This window comes from the organism of the source record quoted next, unplaced genomic scaffold, assembly GCF_019419815.1.
Source record: "Pyrus x bretschneideri cultivar Hongxiangsu unplaced genomic scaffold, Pyrus_bretschneideri_v1 Contig77, whole genome shotgun sequence".
NCBI classification, from domain to species: domain Eukaryota; kingdom Viridiplantae; phylum Streptophyta; class Magnoliopsida; order Rosales; family Rosaceae; genus Pyrus; species Pyrus x bretschneideri.
Window position 1 is genome coordinate 142,385 of NW_025999817.1, and position 20,311 is coordinate 162,695.

Below are 20,311 nucleotides of genomic sequence, written 5' to 3' on the forward strand. Positions count from 1 at the left end.
GGTTTAAGAGAGAATGGGCTAGGCCCTTTGTTTTATGTCCAAAGTGAATACAAGGCCTTCAAATTCGTCCAACATTTTGGCTCCAATCATATGCCATCCATTCCAAGCCCAATTTTGCTCCAAAATGCTCCAAAATGCATCTTTTTTCTTCCTTAAGCCCTTAGAACCTGAAAACACACAAAAGAAGCATAAATGACTAAAATAACTAGAGAAACATAACGTAAATGCACGAGAACAAGCCATTTAAGTCGCATGAATATGCTCCTATCATATTTCCATTGACGAATCCAAGTTTGGATCTTACTCCAAGGGCAAGAGATATTGATCTGGACCATGGAAGATAGTTAAACTCATTTAACAACACAGAACACAAACGTTGGTTTGGGTTGACTTCAGCTTCTGGAAAACTAGGGCGAAGAGCTGTGAAGCTTTCAGCTTCTGAGCCAAAAAGATTATCTTCTGCCATTATCGAAACGAATGTGCAAAAGAAGAGAAGGGACAACAATGCAGTCAGGCCGGTTAAGGTTCCGGCTCTGATACCGTGTGGAAAATATGGAAGAGAATGCTTTTTCTCATTATGTTTCTCTACAATATTACAAGGATATATATACATGATACAAGTGTGTAGGTAGGACAAGGTAGGACGGCTGTAGGACGGCTAGTATGTAGGTAGGACAAGGTAGGACGGTTGTAAGACGGCTAGTGTGTAGGTAGGACAAGGTAGGACGGTTGTAGGACGGCTTGACGGCTAGTGTGTAGGTAGGACAAGGTAGGACGGCTGTAGGACGGCTTAGGTAGGACGGCTTAGGTAGGACGACTGTAGGACGGCTTGACGGCTGTAGGACGACTTGACGGCTGTAGGACGGCTTATTCTTCCAATACTATGTGTATATATGTATATGTATAACTACACTTTTGGATTTGGAGGAGGAAGCAACCATTTGGAACCCTGAATATATCCAAGGCTAATGAAAGGCTTGACTTGTTCGTCTGTCAGTTCTTTGCTCAAATTTCTCTTATTATATGTACTTGAACCTGGACCCATGCACTTGTACTCTCCGTAGGACACAGTGCTGCAATTTCAAATTATATTATTAACTCTCGAAACTAATTATATGAAAATGCTTAATCCTGTACTAATTAACATAATTTGCTTACTTGTCACGTTCGGGGTGGTTATCATTGCTCCAACCGGCAGGGTTAACCACCTCAGTCATGCTGGTGTAAGCATACACCACCTGAGGTCTGACTCACCAAGCCCTGCCCAAATATGTGCCACTGCCTATCCCAGTTACGTTGCAATGAACAAATGAGTATCCAGTGTCCTCCGAAGCTGAGTCCCTTGCTTGTGCTGTTATCACTGTTATTCCAGTATCTCCCAGCACATGCAACTCAGTGTTCTGCACCCATCAATTATATGTTATATTATTAGTCACCAACCATCAAGAGTTCAAAACCAATATGACTTGTATAGACAAACAAAAAGATTAACTATATATATCTTCTTGTTAATCCACCCAAATTATGTTTTGAGAGGGGGAAGGGGAACAATCATGGAATGATCCACTGTTTATATGGTGAGATTCACACAACCCACTTCACTAATGTCGTTCTTATATATGACCTAAATTCATACATAATTTCTTTTACGAAGAAAAAGATAATTGTATGAGTCAACCATATTTAGCTTTTTGTTTCTCACAACATGTACGTAAAATACACCGTTATGGTGAGATCGACTCGTCCATATAAGGTTAAAATCACCGGCTTTATTTGGGAATTATAATGTTAGATAGGGATGCCTTACCAAATAGAGAGACTTTCCACTTCCCCAAATGAAATCCACAGTGCCTTCAATGTAGCAGTCCTTGAACAAATGATTGCCCCTGTCATCACAAAGGGTGTCTTGAAATCCAACCAGCTTGCAATTGTACAAGGCTGAATTGTTGCCCGACACCCTCAATGCCACTGCCTGCACTCCCACTCTTTTCCCATCTGGCCTTGGCGAAGAGTTCTACACAAACCAATCCACCAAGAGAACGTTAATGAAAAATAATTGTATGATGGTAATATCACGTGATATGACATAGTTAGTACTTACTTTAATAAGAAGGTTAGTGGCAATAAAGTAGTTAGATTCTGCAATCACTGTAGCACTGTTTACAGTTCCATACTTTTGGGCCGTACCATCAAATGTCAAATTTGGCATGTTTGTTGGAGAACCATATAAGGTGACAAATGGTTTATTTCGTGGAATCGTAATTTTTTCGTTGTACTCTCCTCCGCCAATGTGCACAATGACACGTTTGGTGTTCCCGGCCGGAATGCTATTAATGGCGTCAGTAACGGTCTTAAAGTCTCCTTTTCCATCTTGCATGACCTTGATGACTGTTTGACCAGCCTCGGCCGTGGCAACGGCAGGGTCAAGCGTGCTCTGCCGTTCTGTGTATGGCTTCACATTGTTATTGAACCATGTGTTGATTTGGGAATGGTCGGATGGTATCGGTGTATTGTCGTCCGCTGTGGCAACGGCGGCGGTGAGGAGAATTGTCATAATTAGAGCTGCATGGACGCCCATGCATGTGTTTTTTCCGGCCATTTTATTTTTTGGGGTGCTATTGATTAAAATGGTGAGTAGAAGGTTTTGATTTTATAGTCCACAAAGCATTAGGTGCTTTAAGGTAAAGTGCATGATTAGAGGGGTTATTAATCCAAAATATGTGAGACTTGGAGAACTTTCCGGATAGTTTGGATGTCGTTTATGTTTGGGATTTCATATCCACCTTTTGTGTTAACTAAACCAAAAAAAAAAAAAAAAAACCACTATCTATGGAAGATACAGCTTAATTTGAGAAAGAACATGGATAATTATGGTTTTATGATTGATATATTTATCGCAACATTCTTAAAACTCGAACGCCATCTAATATCTCTTTTAAAATTCTTTTTTCTCACACTTAATTCTCTAGAAGTATACTTCATCTCTCACTATTTCTCATTCCGTCAAAGGAATGTTAGAATAGTTTGCGATGCTATATATGTCGTTTATATTATAGAAGATTAAAATTATTTAGTTAAGATAACTACTATTGTCACTCCAAAAATCTAATCATGCACTCTTTATAAGAGTAATTTTCTTTCTAAATAAAAAAAGTTTAGAGTGCACAATTAAATCTTTAGTCCTAGTGGTGGTGTGCTGAAACGGAGGGATGGAGGAAAGTGGTGGGTCTTTAATTAAGAAAGCCCCATCGACATTAATAATTTTTGGAAAACCAGTGGGAGGTTTTGGACTCCTGCCACCGGCTGATAGAGCGGGAAACAACCAAGTTAGGGCCTTCATACTTACCATTCCACAGAAGCTCATTCCTTGCCCTCCAAATAAACCATAGGAGCATAAGGAAGCACTCGAAATCACAATTGGACGAGCTACTTAAGGTGAAGGAGACCCAATCCATACGGACACGTCAATCTGGTGCCTATCCCGTATCCAATGCAGTATTGGTTACGCGTATCAAATTAACACAATAATTATTAGATTAAACAGAAAAAGATGTTTTAAAAAAAAATTATTTTGAAAAAAAACTCTCTATCCATACAAAAACTGGAGAGTTCAAGAGAGCAATATTTGTGATTCATATATTAGGCGTATTGTTGGGATATATTAACGGTTGTATATTTTAAAATCCAAAACGATATTATTGTGAAGACAAATACAAAACACATGAGTCGCCTAAAATTTATCAAACACAAGGTATATAATCCTACTTAAATTATGTTTTTTATTTTAACAAACGATATTATATACACTAAAAAAGAGGGATGAACTTTGCCTCACAACAGACTAACAATACCGTGGTTCGGCGAGAATCGAACCTAAGATCTTTCACTTACAAGTAAAGAGGAAAATCACTAGACCGTAGTGTTAAGTAGCTTAAACTAGGTTTTATTAGAAGTCAATCAAAACTAGCTAGCCCAATGTCACATTGAAATCTTTCCAGGAACCCTCACAGTTCACATGGTTAGTCCATTTCAAACTCGATGTCTGGTTCGAATTCGATAAGATCTCGAACTTCTTCCAATCATGAATCACCGCCGTCAGATCAGCCACCTTGGCGCTTATGGTTCGGCAGCAATTGGCATGAATCGTCGTGACAGCTTTGAAGTCCTTGCTGACTTCACAGAAGCCACTGAAATAAATTGTGTCTAAAAATTTCACACTGAGGCCTAATTCTCTGAAAACACCTTCATGCATCAGGCTGTCTAAAACATCCTGCTCTTTCACTCCGGTGGAGTTATTCTTCCTGTCGTACCACTTTTCAAATAACGAAATTGTTCGGTTGTTGGATCTGACCATGTAAAAGCCTGTGTTGAGGGGGTTGGATTCAGACCATTGATCCCCATTGAACTTATCAGCACTGATTTGAAGATCCATGCTCTCATTGAAGCTATTTAGCCTTGGAAATGGATTCCTTAGCCACATCACATCTATGTCCTGGAATTGGAAATTGGATATATATATATATATATATATATATATATATATATTTAAGCTAATTATAAGTCCAAACACAAAAATAAGGTATCATTTAAATTAAAACATAATACTAATTGAATTTTTACAAGGATATGACATGTTATGATGTCAGAAAATTCTCTATATGATGATGATCAAATTAATTATGTTGAGAAAGCTTACCGTGAATACGAAACTGTAGCCCCGCTTGAGCAAATCTTTGAGGAAGAGAGTTCTCCTCCACATCATCTTAATAAATTCCTGTGACATGTAGAGTTTCTCAGCCTCAAAATTGGCGTGATCATCTGCTTCGAGTTTGTAGCAGTGAAGGTGGAGAAACCTACAACGTTCGAAAGATGTTTGGTCGACCGCAACAAGAAGTAGGTGAGAAATCAAGCCTCTTGTGTCTTCTCCAAGCCAGAAACTGATAGGAGCATATTTATGCGCCTTAGTTTGTTTGTTTTCTTGCATTTACGTTGCTAGTACTTAGTAATTTTAGTACTTTAAGCTATTTTCGTGTGTTTTCAGGTTCTAAGGGCTAAAGGAGCAAAGAAGTGCATTTTGGAGCCTTTTGGAGCACTTTTGGGCTAAGAATGGATAGCTTATGCTTGGAGCCAAAGTGTTGGACGAAATTGAAGGCCTTGTATGCACTTTAGGACATAAAACAAAGGGCCTAGCCCAATCAAACAATCCATCAAAGCCATGCAAAACCACCATTCACACACACTTCACACAAACAACATCCTAGCCGCACTCCCCCTTGCATTTCCAGCCATTCCACTTCATCATTGCAGCCACACTCTTCCATATTCCCTCTTTAAATCCACATGCATTCATCATCATTCACCCTAGCTTTAATTCACATGCAAACACATTCAATTTCAGCATCCACAAGCCCTTGCCGTGCACTCCCATCCCATTTCCAGCTTTCTCCCTTGCAATTCCAGCTTTCCATTTCATTATTGCAGCCACCATTCACTCTTTAATCCACATGCATTCATCATCATTCACCCTAGTTGTTTTTCACATGCATTCCCTTCATTAATTCAGCCAACACATGCACCCATCACCTTAGAATACCTTTGCCGTGCACTTCCATCCCATTTCCAGCTTTCCCCTTTGCATTTCCAGCTTCACTCTTCATGATGGCAGCCACATTCTCTCCTAGCTGTCATATTCCCTCTTTTAATCATTCATCCACCTATAAATAAGCATCCATTGCAGCCACAAAACATTCATTCAATTGTCATTCATTCCACACCTCCATTCACAACACAAACACACACCATCTTCCCCTTAGAACACCCCCTAGCCGTGCCTTCCCTTCCATTTCTGCACCATATCTCCTCCATTGCAGCCACTCCAACCACTCCCCATCCCTCCAAACCTATCCTTAGACCTTGTGCCACAACAAAGAGGAGGAGAAGAGTGCCTAAACGTTCATACAATTCAAGTTTGAGTTGTTGGAATTTTTAGGTGTTGCTTTTCCTCGATTTCAATGTTTAATTTCAATTCTCTTTGTCTTGTACGTATGAGGAACTAAACCCCCCCTTGGCTAGGGGGGATTCGAAATACATGTTTATGCTTGCAATATGATTTGATTACTTCTAATTACGTTTCATAAGTTGTGAATTCAATTTACTTATCTATGTGAATTACATTGATCTGTGTGTGTTGGTTGAGAATGCACGCTTAATTATCATGCATAAATTGGATGCTAGGATATAAGGAAATTTCACCTAATCGTTATGGAATTATATTCACAAGTAGTAAAGGTTGATGATCTCAATCGCGTTAAGTAAATTCTTGGCATAAGTTTCATGCAATCATAGTAACAAGTGCTTCGTTAATGCTTATGATTTTCATAGAACGTAATGATTCTTGCTTGTATCTCTATTATGCAATCATGTAGGGGACTTGTGGGGAATGTTTTGGGTTGTCGTATGCAATCATCCAATTCAATAACGTTAGGAAAATCTGAGGGTTAATTAGTGCAATTCACGGTTAATCTGGGGCGTTGAGAATTCATGGTTTATTGAAAAGCAATTAGAAATCGTTTTGTGTGCAAATATAACATGTGTGGAGATGAACCCCTTAGCTAGCTTCCCATCCATTAAATTCCATCAAATTCGTATTTACAATTTGTTTTCTTTACAATCTGTCCATTTTAGTTTAATTTCGTCAAAACCTCAATCACCCCATATTTTGTTTAGTCTTAGTCATTACAATCTATCTTATTTTGAGTTTTGCATTCTTTGAGTCTAGTACAGTGTTTTAAACTTGTTTTTTTACGTTTTTGAGTCAAATCCAAGTGATTAACAATCCCTCCTAATCCCCGGTCCAGAACGATCCCTACTTACATACTTACTAAAATTGATAAAAAGAGGGTTTAATTTGTGTGCGTATAATTCTCGCATCAGAAACCATCTAAAAACAAATCAAGCATTGGCTTGTCTCCTTCTACATAGGCCTTATTTACAATTGCAATTATCACAGTCTTGTTTGCCATGGAAACCTCGGATAAAGCTGATTCAAGCGCATCTGTATAATTTCTTGTGTTGCTCTTCAAATTTAATATGAACAGATTAATCACCACAAAATTATAGATTAAGCAAAATAAAAACAACAAAACAAAAGTAGAAAAAGATGGTTGATATTACCTGGGTAGAGGGATTACAGTATTGGCTAGACTGGAAGACAAACAGTGGTATCGATCCACATGAGGTCTGGTTGAATATAAAAACCAGTACCAAACCAGCAAAGAGAAGGCATAATATTGTAGCATGTCTACTTTCCATGTCTCAGAACCATTGACTAGCTAATTAAGGTGTGATTAGGGGCTTCTTGTATTATATGATGGCTTAATTTCTAAACATTATCACGGAATATTGCAGTCTTTCATCCTTAAAACTGAAGAATTTCACGAAACCACCGAGTCACGCATTTTGCGACTCACAGTAATTAGGAATGATATAATAGGGGGATACACTGTTTGTTTTAAATTCTGAATACGATAAACTCTAAATTTGAAAACGGTTTAGCTATTACATGAATATATATATCAACACAAAAAAGATAAAAAGAAGGGCATTACCTATCATTTTTGTATTTCTTTTCTCTCTTCTTGTGCGCAATTGAAATGTGCTCGATGAAGTACTTTAGTTGACAAGCCTTAACAGTATTCTACATTACTCCACAGTATCCTATATCCACCTTCGAAAAGCCTCTACAAATAATACTAAGGGGTTTTTGAACTTTAATCCTTCAAGAAGATTAAAATTTAATAAAAATTTGGTGTTAGATTGGATATTCATTTTAGTCCCTTAATGTGTACTTAATTCAAATTTATATTATAATTTTGTTTTGATATTTAATACATATCCTATTTAATGTCATTACATTAAATTTTAACTTTATTATTATACACATTTTAATTCATTAATTTTGTTTAACTTCCTCTAATTAGTGTTTCTAAACGTTCGTATCATAATATATTTTCGAAAGATTAACTGTAAACACATCAGAAAGAATGCAACCTGGAGTTATGGAATTAAATTAGAACCAAAATTGTTGAACAAAAATGAGCTAGAGATACTACTACATAAAGCGGCAGCAGCCACGGTTTCATGGCATGGGTCACCAAACCATGGCTTTTTTCACTCAGTAGCCATGGCTAGCTATAGTGGTGTTTGGAAGAAGTTTGTTCCTAATTGTTCATTCCGATTCACTCAATAAAAAGTATCGCCAAACACGTAGGTAGTGGCGTTCTAAGACTTAGTGGGATCAGACTTTGTTATTGTTATACATGGATTTCAAACATGGATGGAAAAAGACAAATGATACTAACGCCAAACATATATAGCTTAAACCAAATTTAGAAACTCTCTAACATGAACTACTCGATCCATTCAAATGATACTAACGCAATTTCATGAAAGCAAATGCCGCGACATGTTGATATGGTTGTATTTCTCTTCCACAATTAATGTTGGAAGTTCTCTGAGTCCAAATTTCCCTTCCCATGATCGAAAACAAAAATGCCATGACATGTAAACTTTCGTTAACCATTCGACGATGAACGTTTAATGTGGGATTATGCATGCATGCATGAACGTTAAATAATGTTTGTGGAACTGAAACTTACCCTGATCATAGAATGTATCAGTATCATCGGGATTGGCAGCAAGTGACGTAGAAGGAGCCAAAGATTTGTCTCTGAGTCGATTAGGCCGGGTTCAAAGCCGGTTCAGAACGTGATCTAATTACACCTCTCTGATCTTTAGGCATAGTAATTACTCAGTCTCTCCCTTGATCTGTCTGGACCTGGAAGCAATGTGCAGTTCCGGTTTCTGTATCAACGGCGATTTCAACGTACATTTGGATCTGGAAGTGGCAATCAAGGGGGAAAATAATTTTTATTTTTATTTTTTATTTGATGAAATACTCGATCTCTTTTTTCGGTTTTGGGGAAAATGAAAACGTTTAGAATAATAATAATAATAATACTATTTTAATTTCTAAATAACTTTGTTTTAAAATTATTTATGTAATACTGATAAACCCACTAAGGATAATATTGTTTGTCATTAAGCCAGTTAATTATAAATAAATGATTGTTGTATTTTTAAGTAACAATTTTTGTTTTGTATTCCCTTGAACTCATTAGCTCCTCCAATAAAGTATAGACTCAATGTCATTAGATCATACCAGATTTATCAAGTAATGATTTTATATATAAACGTGGAGATGAATATTGATATGAACTATCTCATTTTATGGTTGGTTATGCTATGTTCCTAGTTATATAATTTTGATTTTACTTGTCTATTCTTTATATTTCTTCCCAGTGTGGTAATAGTTTAGGACTCTAGGAGTTAGAAACATAGATTTTTTGTTTCTATTTTAATTTGGTTAGTTTATTATTTTACCTATGTTTGATAAATATTTTTTCTCAACTATTTATGAATTGGATTTTAAAACTTTGTAATGGCCTTTTAACTTTATATACTCAATTTTAAATGAGTGATGTCATCCATACACCCTTTTTCATTCCAGGTAATTTCTATCATCATTTTTTTTTTTAATTCATTTGATCCGATGCTCTAAATAAAAAGAATATATGAAAGGTAAAAAAAGTTTTGTAAATAGCACCAGACTTTTAATTAATTGAGTATCAAGAGGTCCAATCCACATCATGCCCATGTGAAGCAGTATGTGACACGTCAATTTTAATTTGGAGCCTATTACCCGTCAATTTTTTTCTACAGCATGTGACATTACTAATTTCCTTTTTCCACATTGCTGAATGCGCGACTAATAAATTCCTTTTTACACGTTGCTGACTTCTCGACTAAGAGAGGAACAAGAAGTCATCTCGCACATTTTCTCTTCCACATGAATACAGCAATTGAACAGATCATAGTCTTGCGTACGTTAATTGCCGGCGGAAAGATTTATGGAATATTGGTTAGTTAAAATGATTAGAAATTAAGTTTTGATTAAATATAAAATATTGCCGATACAGTGATTAAATATTCAAATATCAACAATATAACAATTAATTTCAACATTTGAGATTTAAAAATGATCATTACGGTGTCATAATATCAACCCAAAAAACTTTATCGGACCATTTCTTCGAACACCTAGTAAGCTCCTGCCAATTCCTGTCAACATAAGCTGAAAGCTTATGCCAACATATGTCAACAACTATTCGTATTATAGAAAACTAGATTTTAATCCCTAAATAAGATGAAATTTAGAAAAATGTCTTATACAAGATTAAAAATTGATTTTAGTCCTTAGACTCTATTAAATGCTTGCATATGTATTCAATGTCTCTCTTTTTTATTTATAATTTTATGGTGTTCATAAATTAAATTTTATGAAAATATTATAAATTTTAATTCTCATTATGCTGAGTATCTTATAAAAGAAAATATTTTCGTAGAGATTTTTCGGTACACTTATGTTTTTGCATATTTTCTTATGTGCCACTAATTCATTACAAAATATTTAGGTACGACCATTTCAATATACTGGGTTAGTATAATATGTTTAGGTATGGACATTTAGGTAACTAGTTTTATATCATACAGTTAGGTATGGAATTTTTTGTACACTTATATTTTTGCATATTTTCTTATGTGCCACTAATTTACTACAATATATTTAGGTACGGATATTTTGGTACACAAAATATTTTCGAATGTACGTTTTCCCCACAACAATTGTGCAGCGGAATCAGCTGGTACAAGTTGCAAAGATTCAGATGTTAGATGCTATGGTGATGAAGTGCATCTTGGATATCATGGTTCTACAATCAGAAAGGGAATGAATTCTTCTGTGAAGTCGACGATGATTACATCCTCGTTGATTTCAACCGTTCAGGTTTAAGAAACCACGTACCATTCTATGATTATGCACTGGATTTAATGTTGGACATTGAGTCTTCCAATGGTAAGAATCGGATAAGTCCATCAGCCAAAATTGCTTTGATGAAGATTTCAGCTTTCATTGCAATACGAAGTTATTAAATTCTTATGTAAATTCCAATGGGATCAACTGATGGCTTAACTGACGAGGAACAGAACAATCTGATCGAATCCGCGATGGAGATGCTCTACGGTTTAATTCATGCCAGATACATAGCAACTAACAAGGGATTGTCTGCAATGGTAAGGTGTTTACAATGTACATATTAATATTGCTTTATTTTCTTTCAAAATATTAGATCTCACACCCCGAAAATCCGGTCGTGTTTCGAACTGTGGCATTATATTTGAGGCTTCCTAATTTAACAGTGTGCAATTCAGTTGGAGAAGTACAGGAACTATGATTTTGGCAGATGTCCAAGAGTGAACTGCAGTAAACAACGTTGTCTGCCTGTTGGTGAGTCAGACATCCCAAGATTAAGCACTGTAAAAATCTATTGTCCCAAGTGTGAAGACATATATTCCCCACAATCCAGACACCAAGAAGGTATCCTTATGTATCACTTCGTAATTGACATGACGAGTGCCTTCTATACATCTATGAATGTCTCAGAATTATACATTGTGACACGCCCCGACCCCGATATTCCCTGAATATCAGGATAGGCACGTGCTGGCCGACACCCGAGGGTGACGAAAGCCATTTATTGAATGCAAATGCTGAAAACAAGGGGTATATAAGGCTTATAAATATAAAAGAATAATTAATATTTAAATAAGAACCGTGTTCAGAGCACACCTCTAATCTAGAACACTAAAAGAAAAATAATATAACATTGAATGAAACAAAGGAGTAGGTCCTACACCGAGAGGACTTGAAGATGCCGATGTGGAAGTGCTTGGATGTCGGGATTGTATGCCTCGATTCTAAGTCCTGAAGGGGGTGCAAAACAAACATGAGTGAACCAAGTTGATATATATATATATATATATATATATAATAAAACAGTTATCAACATACTAACCCCTAGGTTTTATGAAAACACATATATATAATGATAAACATAGGTTTTCCGAAACCTAGCATGTCGTGCACTGTCTCAAATCATATTTCGCATAAATAATAAACACTATGAATGTCCAATAACTCTTCAGGCCCCATGCCGGCTTCCCGTCTCTGAGCCGACAGTCAAAGGAAAATACACTTCAGGCCCCATGCTGGCTCCCCGTCTCTGAGCAGACAGTTAGAGGAAAGCACACTCCAGGCCCTATGCCAACACCAAACCGTCGCCCGGAATGGACCGGATCTATCCTTACGTCCCGTAGCGGAAATGACCACTAGGTAAGTACAAAACCAGTGAATATACATATATTGAAAATCAACTTCATAGTATAAAGTCATGCATCATCTATACTACAAAGAGGTATTCTAAACATGTTCTAAATATCATATCGTCATCCATCAGATATTCTATAAGAACATGGGTTATAGGAAAAATAGTAATAATTCAAACTAGCCTCAGTAAGCATGTTATCTCGTAAAACGTTTCATAAAACATAACCATCAAATCATGCTTTTCATGTATGCATTTATACTATCAAAACATGCATTTTTAGAAGGGATCCACTCACAATACTTCGACGTCGAAAGACAACGCCACTAGCGAAGACGGAAACGCCACAAATAATTGCCCCTAAGCACATAAATGGTACATTTAGTCAAAATCTACTCAAACGATTGAATTTGGGAAAATGGACATCGAAAACAGGTTCAGAACGTCGAAATTAGCCTAGGAGGGGTCCCGCATGAAAACCCAAAAAGTCAACGTTGACCGTTGAACGGTCAAAGTCAAAGCTGACCGTTGACCGGGTCCGGGTCAGCAGGTCAAACGGGTCCTCCGGGTTGGGTTGAAGGGTTTGGGTCTAATGGGTTTAGGGTTAACAGGTCGAAGGCCCTAAAAGAAACGGCCCAAAGGCCTTTAAATTAACAAAACCAAAATAAAAATAATAAAAAGGTTGGGTTGGGCTGCTCAGGGTTTTGGGCTTGGCAGGAACGGCCCGAAAGCCTGGGTGGTTTCTTGGGCTGGGTTTCACGCCGGAGAAGAAGGCCGGAATTCGGCCGGAATTTAGACAAACTTTGAACGTCTATAACTTTGTTAATACTCGACGAAATCAAGTGATTCAAAAATGAAAATCGTAGCTCTCGAAGAGACGAAGAGAATGGTACCTGAGGTCGCCGGAAAACTGGGTAAGATTCAAATGAGTATAACTTCTTCAATACTCAATGAAATTGGGTGAAACAAAAAGGAAAGTTGTAGTACTCAGCGAGACGAAGAGATTGATACCTTGCACGCCGGCCAACTCATCATGGTTTGGCCGGAAATTGCCTCGAAAGGGGCGGTGCTCGCCGAAAAACTGGGAAAATGTCTCCGAGGTGGTTTCTTCATGGTTTGACGTTCAAAACACACCACGGGGTCAGAACATAACTATAGGGATGAAAAGAAAAGCATTTGGTGTGTTTTGAGGCTTACCCAAAATGGAAGGACGAGGAACTCGTCCGAGTTCCTCTGTGCTCCACAGAGACAAAGAGAGGGAGAGAGTTGACATGGTGAAGATGGTGATGTTGTTGTCGTTGTGATGTTTGATGATAAGGGAGATGAGGGTTTGTTGGTGTGTGTGTGTGTGTGTGTGTGTGTGTTCTGCTCGGAGGGAGGGAGAGAAAGACAGAGAATGGATGAGGGAGAGACCGAGAGAGTAAGAAGAAATAAAAGAAAAGGGAAAGGGAATCGGGGGAAACAAAACAGGGGGTGGGCCCCTTGGGCTCACCAATTAAGACTAAAAAAAAACAATTTTAAAAAGGAAAGTATCCCCAAACTTAGTGAAAATACAAAAATACCCATTTTATTCCGTAAATTCCGGGACGGGTTGTTACACATTGTCTTTTAAGTGGCTCAGATTCACCCGTTAAATTTCATGGGATACATGGTGACTAGAATTTTTTACGACTACAATATGTTTTGAGTTCAGTTTTTCAATGTTTGCCTTGACAACAATCTTAGAAATTGATGGAGCATACTTTGGAACCACATTTCCTCACCTTTCCTTCTTGACCTACGGGCATCTCAAGCCGCAGAAGGCGATTCAGAACAATGTTCCAAGAATATACGGCTTGAAAGTCCGCAACAAACAATGAATCTTGCCCCTATTGGTGAAGAAAATATAAAGGGGTCCAAGCAAGCAGTGTTGTTGCCTTGTAAGAAAAGAAACCGAGGGGCAGTTCCCTTTAAGGCCCATTTCGTTGTACTTACTGAGTTTTGTTCATAGAAGTTTTTGTTTTACTTGCCCTTAGGTTGTGGATCAATGACTCTTGCAATTCTTTGTGTAAAAGTTCTTATTCTTTGGTTTTAACCGGACAGCCAAGGTCGCATTGTCCCAAACCAATCACTCGTTATCATGTTAAAAAGGTAAAATACATAACTGCACATGGTTGGTTTGGATACCATCACCGTGACGTCACAGTTGTGCAAGTTTCTCTCCATCAATCAAGGGTAGCAAGAAAGCTCAAATTTTTTTTTTTTTGGTAAAGAAGGCTCAAATTTTGCTGAAAGGAAGCTAGAGGCTAAAGATTTACCAGAAAGAGGTGAAAATAAAAATTTTACAGGAAACCAACAGAAAGTGATGTGGGGGTTGAACCCGGTCTATAAATATATGGTAATACTGGCTGATGACATTGCAGTACAGATACCTGGTGCCAGAATTTCTAGGGCTAATAGCTGTTACAAAAACTACAGATTAGCTTGGTATCACTTTCAATTCAGTTTCCGTAGACAAAGCGGTAATCAAAAGAATGCTTTCACAAGGATCACCATGCTTTAGCCAGTGTGTCATACGGCGGATGCTCTGAATGCTTTCAGTGATAGCGTCTGCTTCGGATTGCAACCTGCTAATTTCAGAACCTTTGGCTGCGTCCTCTGACATCAGCACCACGAGTTGATCCTGCAAGTCCTTAATCTGCTTAGCAACCCCACATATTATTTCATTATGTTTCTTTCTGTCTTGAGTTTGCTCCGCGATCTTGATTTGAACTTCCTTTGACTTATCCTGAACGTGCGCCAACTGAACTTTAATGTCTAGCAAAGAGTTCAGTCGATCTCGTACTGCCTTGACATCAAATCCAAACGTTTCCAAATCACCTAGTTCTTCAAAGATGCTATCAAAGAAGTCGCCAGGATCCTCAATGTTCAACTTGGAGGTCTTCTCTACCAAAGAGGCAAAGGTTAACATCTTTGCAACTGCTAATGATTCACGACTTAGCTCTCCACACTTAACTAAAGGGTAAAAATGTGGTTTTTGCGGATATCTTTTAAATGCATCCATAGATTCAACTTTCTCCCAAATTTCCGGATAAGATTTCACAAATGGCAAATCTGGATTGTCTTGTTGCTCAATGTTAACAGTGACACCAATTTCAACTTGTGTTCCTGTAACCTCATTTTGTGGGTTGGCAGTCTCGGCAGGGTTACCTACAACAAGTTTGACGTAAATCAAAATAACTAGAGTCAAAGGAAACTATTGAAAATGTTCACATTTGCTTACTTGAGCCCTCTGTAGGTTTTACAGCAGCCACCTTAAGTTCTCTTGTCGAGCAATCTACTGGAGAATCAACAGTTTCCGCCTGTCTCACTGCATCTTGAGAACTTGAAATTTTAGACAACACAAGATAAAAATAAATAGGATAAATAAGTACTACCAAATGAGGGCAAAAGGAAAACCATAAATAAGTACTGTTATTTTGCTCCGCATCCACCTCACCTGTGACAACGGTTTCAACTTGTCTTCCGTTAACCTCGTTTTGTTGGTTGGGAGTCCCCGCAGGGTTACCTAGAACACAATCTTGAAATTAGTCAAACTTGCTACACGCAAAGGAATCCATGGATTCAATTTTTTTTTCCATGAACCAAATGTGTATTGTCGTGTTGCTCCACCTCACATGTGACACCAGTTTCAACCTGTCTTCCATTATCCTCATTTTGTTGGTTGGCAGTCCCAGCAGGATTACCTAGGACACAAACTTGACGTTAGTCAAACTAACTACAGGCAAAGGAATACATTAAAGAAAGTAATGCTTGATTGTGTGGACAAATATCGTGTACATGACTGTTTATGAGGGCGATCGATATTTTTACGATGCAATTTCAGTGGTCTGCCCCTCCTATCATGTCCTAGTCTAGGTCATGGGATATCACCTTGAGATTTTTGTGGTTTGCCTTTTCTTTTAGAATGAGTTAATGCTTGATCATCCAGTCCTCCAACCTTCGCTTTCTCAATCTTCTGCAAGAGCAATGAACGCATTTTAATCAGGACCATTAGGAAACAATGCATATGAAAACAGTTGATCCCAATTATCCTTGAATGGACTAAAAGAAGGCAAGCCGCTTGGACTGCTTACTCAAGCAAAGAGGCCTCCGAGAATATGAACCTAACCTTAATCTCAAAACATTTCCATCAGGCATTATCATGCCATGCAAACCAAAGAGGCAACAGATGCCTAGTTTTTGTTGTTTTCCTTTTAAATATCATGCAGACATTTCCCCAGTAATGAGCACTAGTTAACCTTGCTCTTGGAATCACTTGAGTTGGTGAGTGTTGTCAGAATAGTTTAAGTAGTGCTGATAAAACTCACCGACTCAAGTACGATGACCGATACTGAGTGAACCAACACACTTCTCTGTGATTACAGGATTTCTTGAGTAAAATGCATAGAATATAGCAAGTTAATGAGGTTTAGAACGGGAAGACTCTGGAATCATGATTTTGTTTACCACAATGGAACACTCAGCAATAGGAGAATAAATAATTTAATACCAACAACATTTTTCTGAGAGTTCACTTGCCACGACATCAGTTACTGGGGATTCTTTGTTTTGAGTTTTAGCAGGCGTTCTGAAGCTTTTATTGTCGGCCTTAACATCCTTCACGACTTAAGTGCGGCCCACGTCCTCGTCCTTGGTAATTCAGAATTTCTGATTAACCAACTCAATGTCACTTTTCGTTGCATGAGTTCTACTTTGGCGCCCTATCCAATGGTTGCCACCTATTTGGCCGAGTCATTTGAGGGAATTACATTTGAACACATCTCGCGTGTTTGAAACACTGATGCGGACGAACTGGCACAAATAGCCTTCGGAGCACAACCCCTGGGGGGCAAACTAGGCAGGGTAATACAAGTAGTACAACGACCATACCCAACTCTGGTTAATCACCAAGTTCTCAAACACGATCGTGTGATCCCTACACCAGTCATGTCCCTACCTTAATTGTTGGAACGAGAGGTTTCTGTAGATGTCTGTGTTGTTAAGACATTACCAGACGATTGGAGAAGGCTGATTATGCGATGTCTCGATAACCCCAATGACAAACATGACCAGAGAACAAGGGTCCATGCCACAAACTACGTGTCATACTAGAATGAGTTGTATCAAAAAGGTGATGATGGTTTATTGTTAGTGTGCCTTGGCCTATAGGAGGTAGCCCAAGAAATTACATAAGTACATGATGGAATTTGCGGAGCTCATCAATCTGGACGTAAGATGCGTTTCCGCTACTTTGCCGACATGGCTATTTCTGGCTGAGTATATTGAAGGATTGTATCAAGTACGCAAGGGGATGTGTATAGTGTCAAATTCATGGGCCTATACAGAAAGTCCTAACCAAATTACTCCACTTTGTCACCAAACTATGGTCGTTCAGAAGACGGGCTATGGATGTAATCGATAAAATTACACCATCTTCTGGAGTAGCAAAACATGCATGGATATTTATGGCAACCAACTACTTCACTAAGTGGGTCGAAGCAAAATCATACGCTGAATTGACATCCAAGGAAGTTTGCAATTTTGTAGAAGTAAACATCGTGACCAGATTTGGCGTACCAAAAACGATTATAATTGACAACAGCACGATCTTTACAGTCGAAAGGTTCAAAGAATATACAACGAACTTGAAAATCCGACTTGAACAATCCACGCCATATTACCCACAAGCAAATGGATAGGCCGAAGCAAGTAATAAAGTTTTGATTGGCATTCTTGAAAAAATGATAAAAGAAAAGCCTGGTATGTGGCATTTGAAGTTGCGTGGTGGCTCGGTCCACCTTCAGCTTCTTTTTGACTTTCTCAACCAAAGGCTCATTTTCTTCGTCGATTTCTTTCTTTGGTGGATCAACCTTTGGGTTAGCTTTCTCGTCGTGATGCGCCTTTAGACGGTTGACGAGTGTAGCAATTTGCAGGTCTTTTTCTTCCACGGTCCTTGTCAGCCTTGCAATTACTTCACTCATTTGAGCCAACTGCTCTTTGATTAAAGTCACACCAGTAGTCATGACTTGCATGGTTACAAGACATAAGATGTTGCTTGAGTCGGCATCGAAAGTTAACGACTCGAAGTACCTCTTCGGGCTTTCTTCCTTTGGCGCTCTTAGTGAGGTCAGGGTGATCACGGGCTCATGGCTCGGGTGTTCTTGCTCATTCGGCAAAATGGAAGGAATAACAGAGATAACTCTTGCCTTGCTTTGGGTTGTGACGCCCAAAGTGCCACCACTTACGGCAAGTATGTTGTTTTTTGCGTTGGTTGCAGGAACAACTTGATCCTTTCTTGATGCCATATGTGTTTCTTGTGGATTTGAAGACAGAGATGAAAGGCAGAAAGATCCTACCGTGTGTGCCAAATATGTAAACATGAAAATTCTGTAACGAATGAAACGAGAACACATGTACAAAGTAGATTTGTATTGATGAATTTGTAGGGTTACAATCTTTGTTTACAATTTTCCTCTGATTCAGTCTTCAAAATTGATGTAGATGAGTAGGTTGTTGATCCAAGGGTTGCGGTGACTTGATCTCGGACGAAAGATTGAACGATTGCTTCAAGTTTTGAGCTTGAAACAATGCATAGATAGTCTTCACCTCTATGTTTGTGTATAACCTGCGGCACAGGTGATGTTAATGTGGGATTTTGTTGATTCAAGGGTCTTGGCGACTTGATCTTGAATCGAACGTCGTAACAAGTTTTAAGTTTACAACAAAGTCTTGAAGGAATCAGCACAAGTGCTTGTTGATTCTTCAAGGGAGTGTTTCGGCTTCGGTCAAAAGAAAGCTTTGACTTTGGTTGTATGTTCTTCGAAGAGAGCTTTGGCAGCGCATTAGTCTTCAAAGATAGCGTATTAGTTTTCAAAGATTTGGCAGAGGTTTTCCTTTTGTGAGAATTTCGGTCCTTCAATGTAGAAATTGTCAACCTTTATGCTTGTATGAGGACCTTGTATTTATAGACTTCTCAAAGCATGCCTTTGGATGGATTTGGCTTTGATTTGTGTCTTGATTCGTCCATGGGAGAATTTAGGCATGTTTTGTGTCTTAATTTCAGCCACTTTCCCTTGCTTGGCCGAAATATATTGGGCTTTCTTGCCTATTTTGAGAGCAATCTTCAATTCTTGCTTGTTTTGTGAAGATGCTTTAGCTTTCTTTCCGGTTTTGGGAGCAATTTGGGCCCCTTACCAATTTTAAGGAGATTTGTTCCCCTTTGCCGGATTTTAGGAATACTTTTGAGCTTCCTTTGTTTGATTTGTGCCACATGTAATTGATGACTTGTCCATTTCTGACAAGTCATATGCCACATGGAGCTTTCTGATGCATCATTTGTATGCAACGAAATTTACATGTCTACAAGCGGCTAGTGTTGGAAATGTGCCCTAAAACCAATCATATGATGATACTTTATGGACATTTCACCTGTTAAACTAATCTAGTTTAATATAAAGGGCAAAGATTATTGTTTAAAGCAGTCTCATATAAATGTTATATACTTAAACGATAAGTCCAAGGAATATGTAATTGGGAGAATGTGATCTAAAGAAGTTAGATTCATGAGATCATTCTCTTTCTTATACATATCTTAAAAGTTCCTAATCATAGGATTGCCAATTGGGTATTGACAGTCCGTTAAGATCAGTACGTGCTATGTTTTCTCTTAGGGAAAGTGACTGGTCTCGAGTCGTTAGTGTGGCTGACACCAAGACAAACATGTAGGTGCTCAATAGAGAATGAGTCCACTGAATGCGATTAACAAGGAGTTCTCATACTCATGTCACATGAGAACTCATGGTTGGGATAATGCAAAGTAGTCATTTGACATGAGGCATTATAGTTGTCTTGTGGTTAGGTCTGTGATCTTTAACTATGTTAAAGTCACTCCGTCCTAGGGTGTCCACAGCATAGTTGGGGTTAAGCCACTTAGCCATGGAGGTAAGTGAATGCACAACAAAAGATCTCTAACCTTCAAACCGTTTGAGGGAGAATACTGTATGATATGA

General features: G+C 38.2%; 2 protein-coding genes and 2 pseudogenes across 2 annotated transcripts; 1 reads left to right on the forward strand and 3 right to left on the reverse strand.

Moving 5' to 3' along the window:
- Positions 1-907: 907 nt before the first annotated feature.
- LOC103953814 lies at positions 908-2,909 on the reverse strand (annotated as a pseudogene).
- Positions 2,910-3,932: 1,023 nt separating this feature from the next.
- Positions 3,933-7,250, reverse strand: LOC125472916 (uncharacterized protein At1g28695-like). Its single transcript, XM_048574994.1, has 3 exons — positions 6,940-7,250; positions 4,697-4,940; positions 3,933-4,492 (listed from the first exon to the last, which is right to left on the reverse strand). The coding sequence occupies exons 1-3, from the start codon at positions 7,020-7,022 to the stop codon at positions 3,968-3,970; spliced, it is 852 nt and encodes a 283-aa protein (XP_048430951.1). The 5' UTR covers positions 7,023-7,250; the 3' UTR covers positions 3,933-3,967.
- Positions 7,251-10,566: 3,316 nt separating this feature from the next.
- On the forward strand, positions 10,567-14,140 carry LOC103939912 (annotated as a pseudogene).
- A 599-nt stretch (positions 14,141-14,739) lies between these two features.
- Positions 14,740-18,607, reverse strand: LOC108866641. Its single transcript, XM_048575023.1, has 6 exons — positions 18,101-18,607; positions 16,194-16,278; positions 15,938-16,006; positions 15,733-15,828; positions 15,566-15,630; positions 14,740-15,516 (listed from the first exon to the last, which is right to left on the reverse strand). Exons 1-6 carry the CDS (start codon positions 18,605-18,607, stop codon positions 14,740-14,742), a joined length of 1,599 nt encoding a protein of 532 aa, XP_048430980.1.
- Positions 18,608-20,311: the final 1,704 nt, after the last annotated feature.

Excerpts from the sequence above, each read along its gene's own strand:
- LOC108866641 (XM_048575023.1), bottom strand. The coding sequence starts at position 18,607 with ATGGCATCAAGAAAGGATCAAGTTGTTCCTGCAACCAACGCAAAAAAC. Across the intron at positions 16,007-16,193 it reads CAAACCACAAAAATCTCAAG|GTAATCCTGCTGGGACTGCC; the intron begins GTGATATCCCAT and ends TTTGTGTCCTAG. Across the intron at positions 15,631-15,732 it reads GGATGCGGAGCAAAATAACA|TGAGACAGGCGGAAACTGTT; the intron begins GTACTTATTTAT and ends CTCAAGATGCAG.
- LOC125472916 (XM_048574994.1), bottom strand. The coding sequence starts at position 7,022 with ATGGCAAACAAGACTGTGATAATTGCAATTGTAAATAAGGCCTATGTA. Across the intron at positions 4,941-6,939 it reads ATGCTTGATTTGTTTTTAGA|CAGTTTCTGGCTTGGAGAAG; the intron begins TGGTTTCTGATG and ends ATATGCTCCTAT. Across the intron at positions 4,493-4,696 it reads GCTACAGTTTCGTATTCACG|GACATAGATGTGATGTGGCT; the intron begins GTAAGCTTTCTC and ends TTCCAATTCCAG.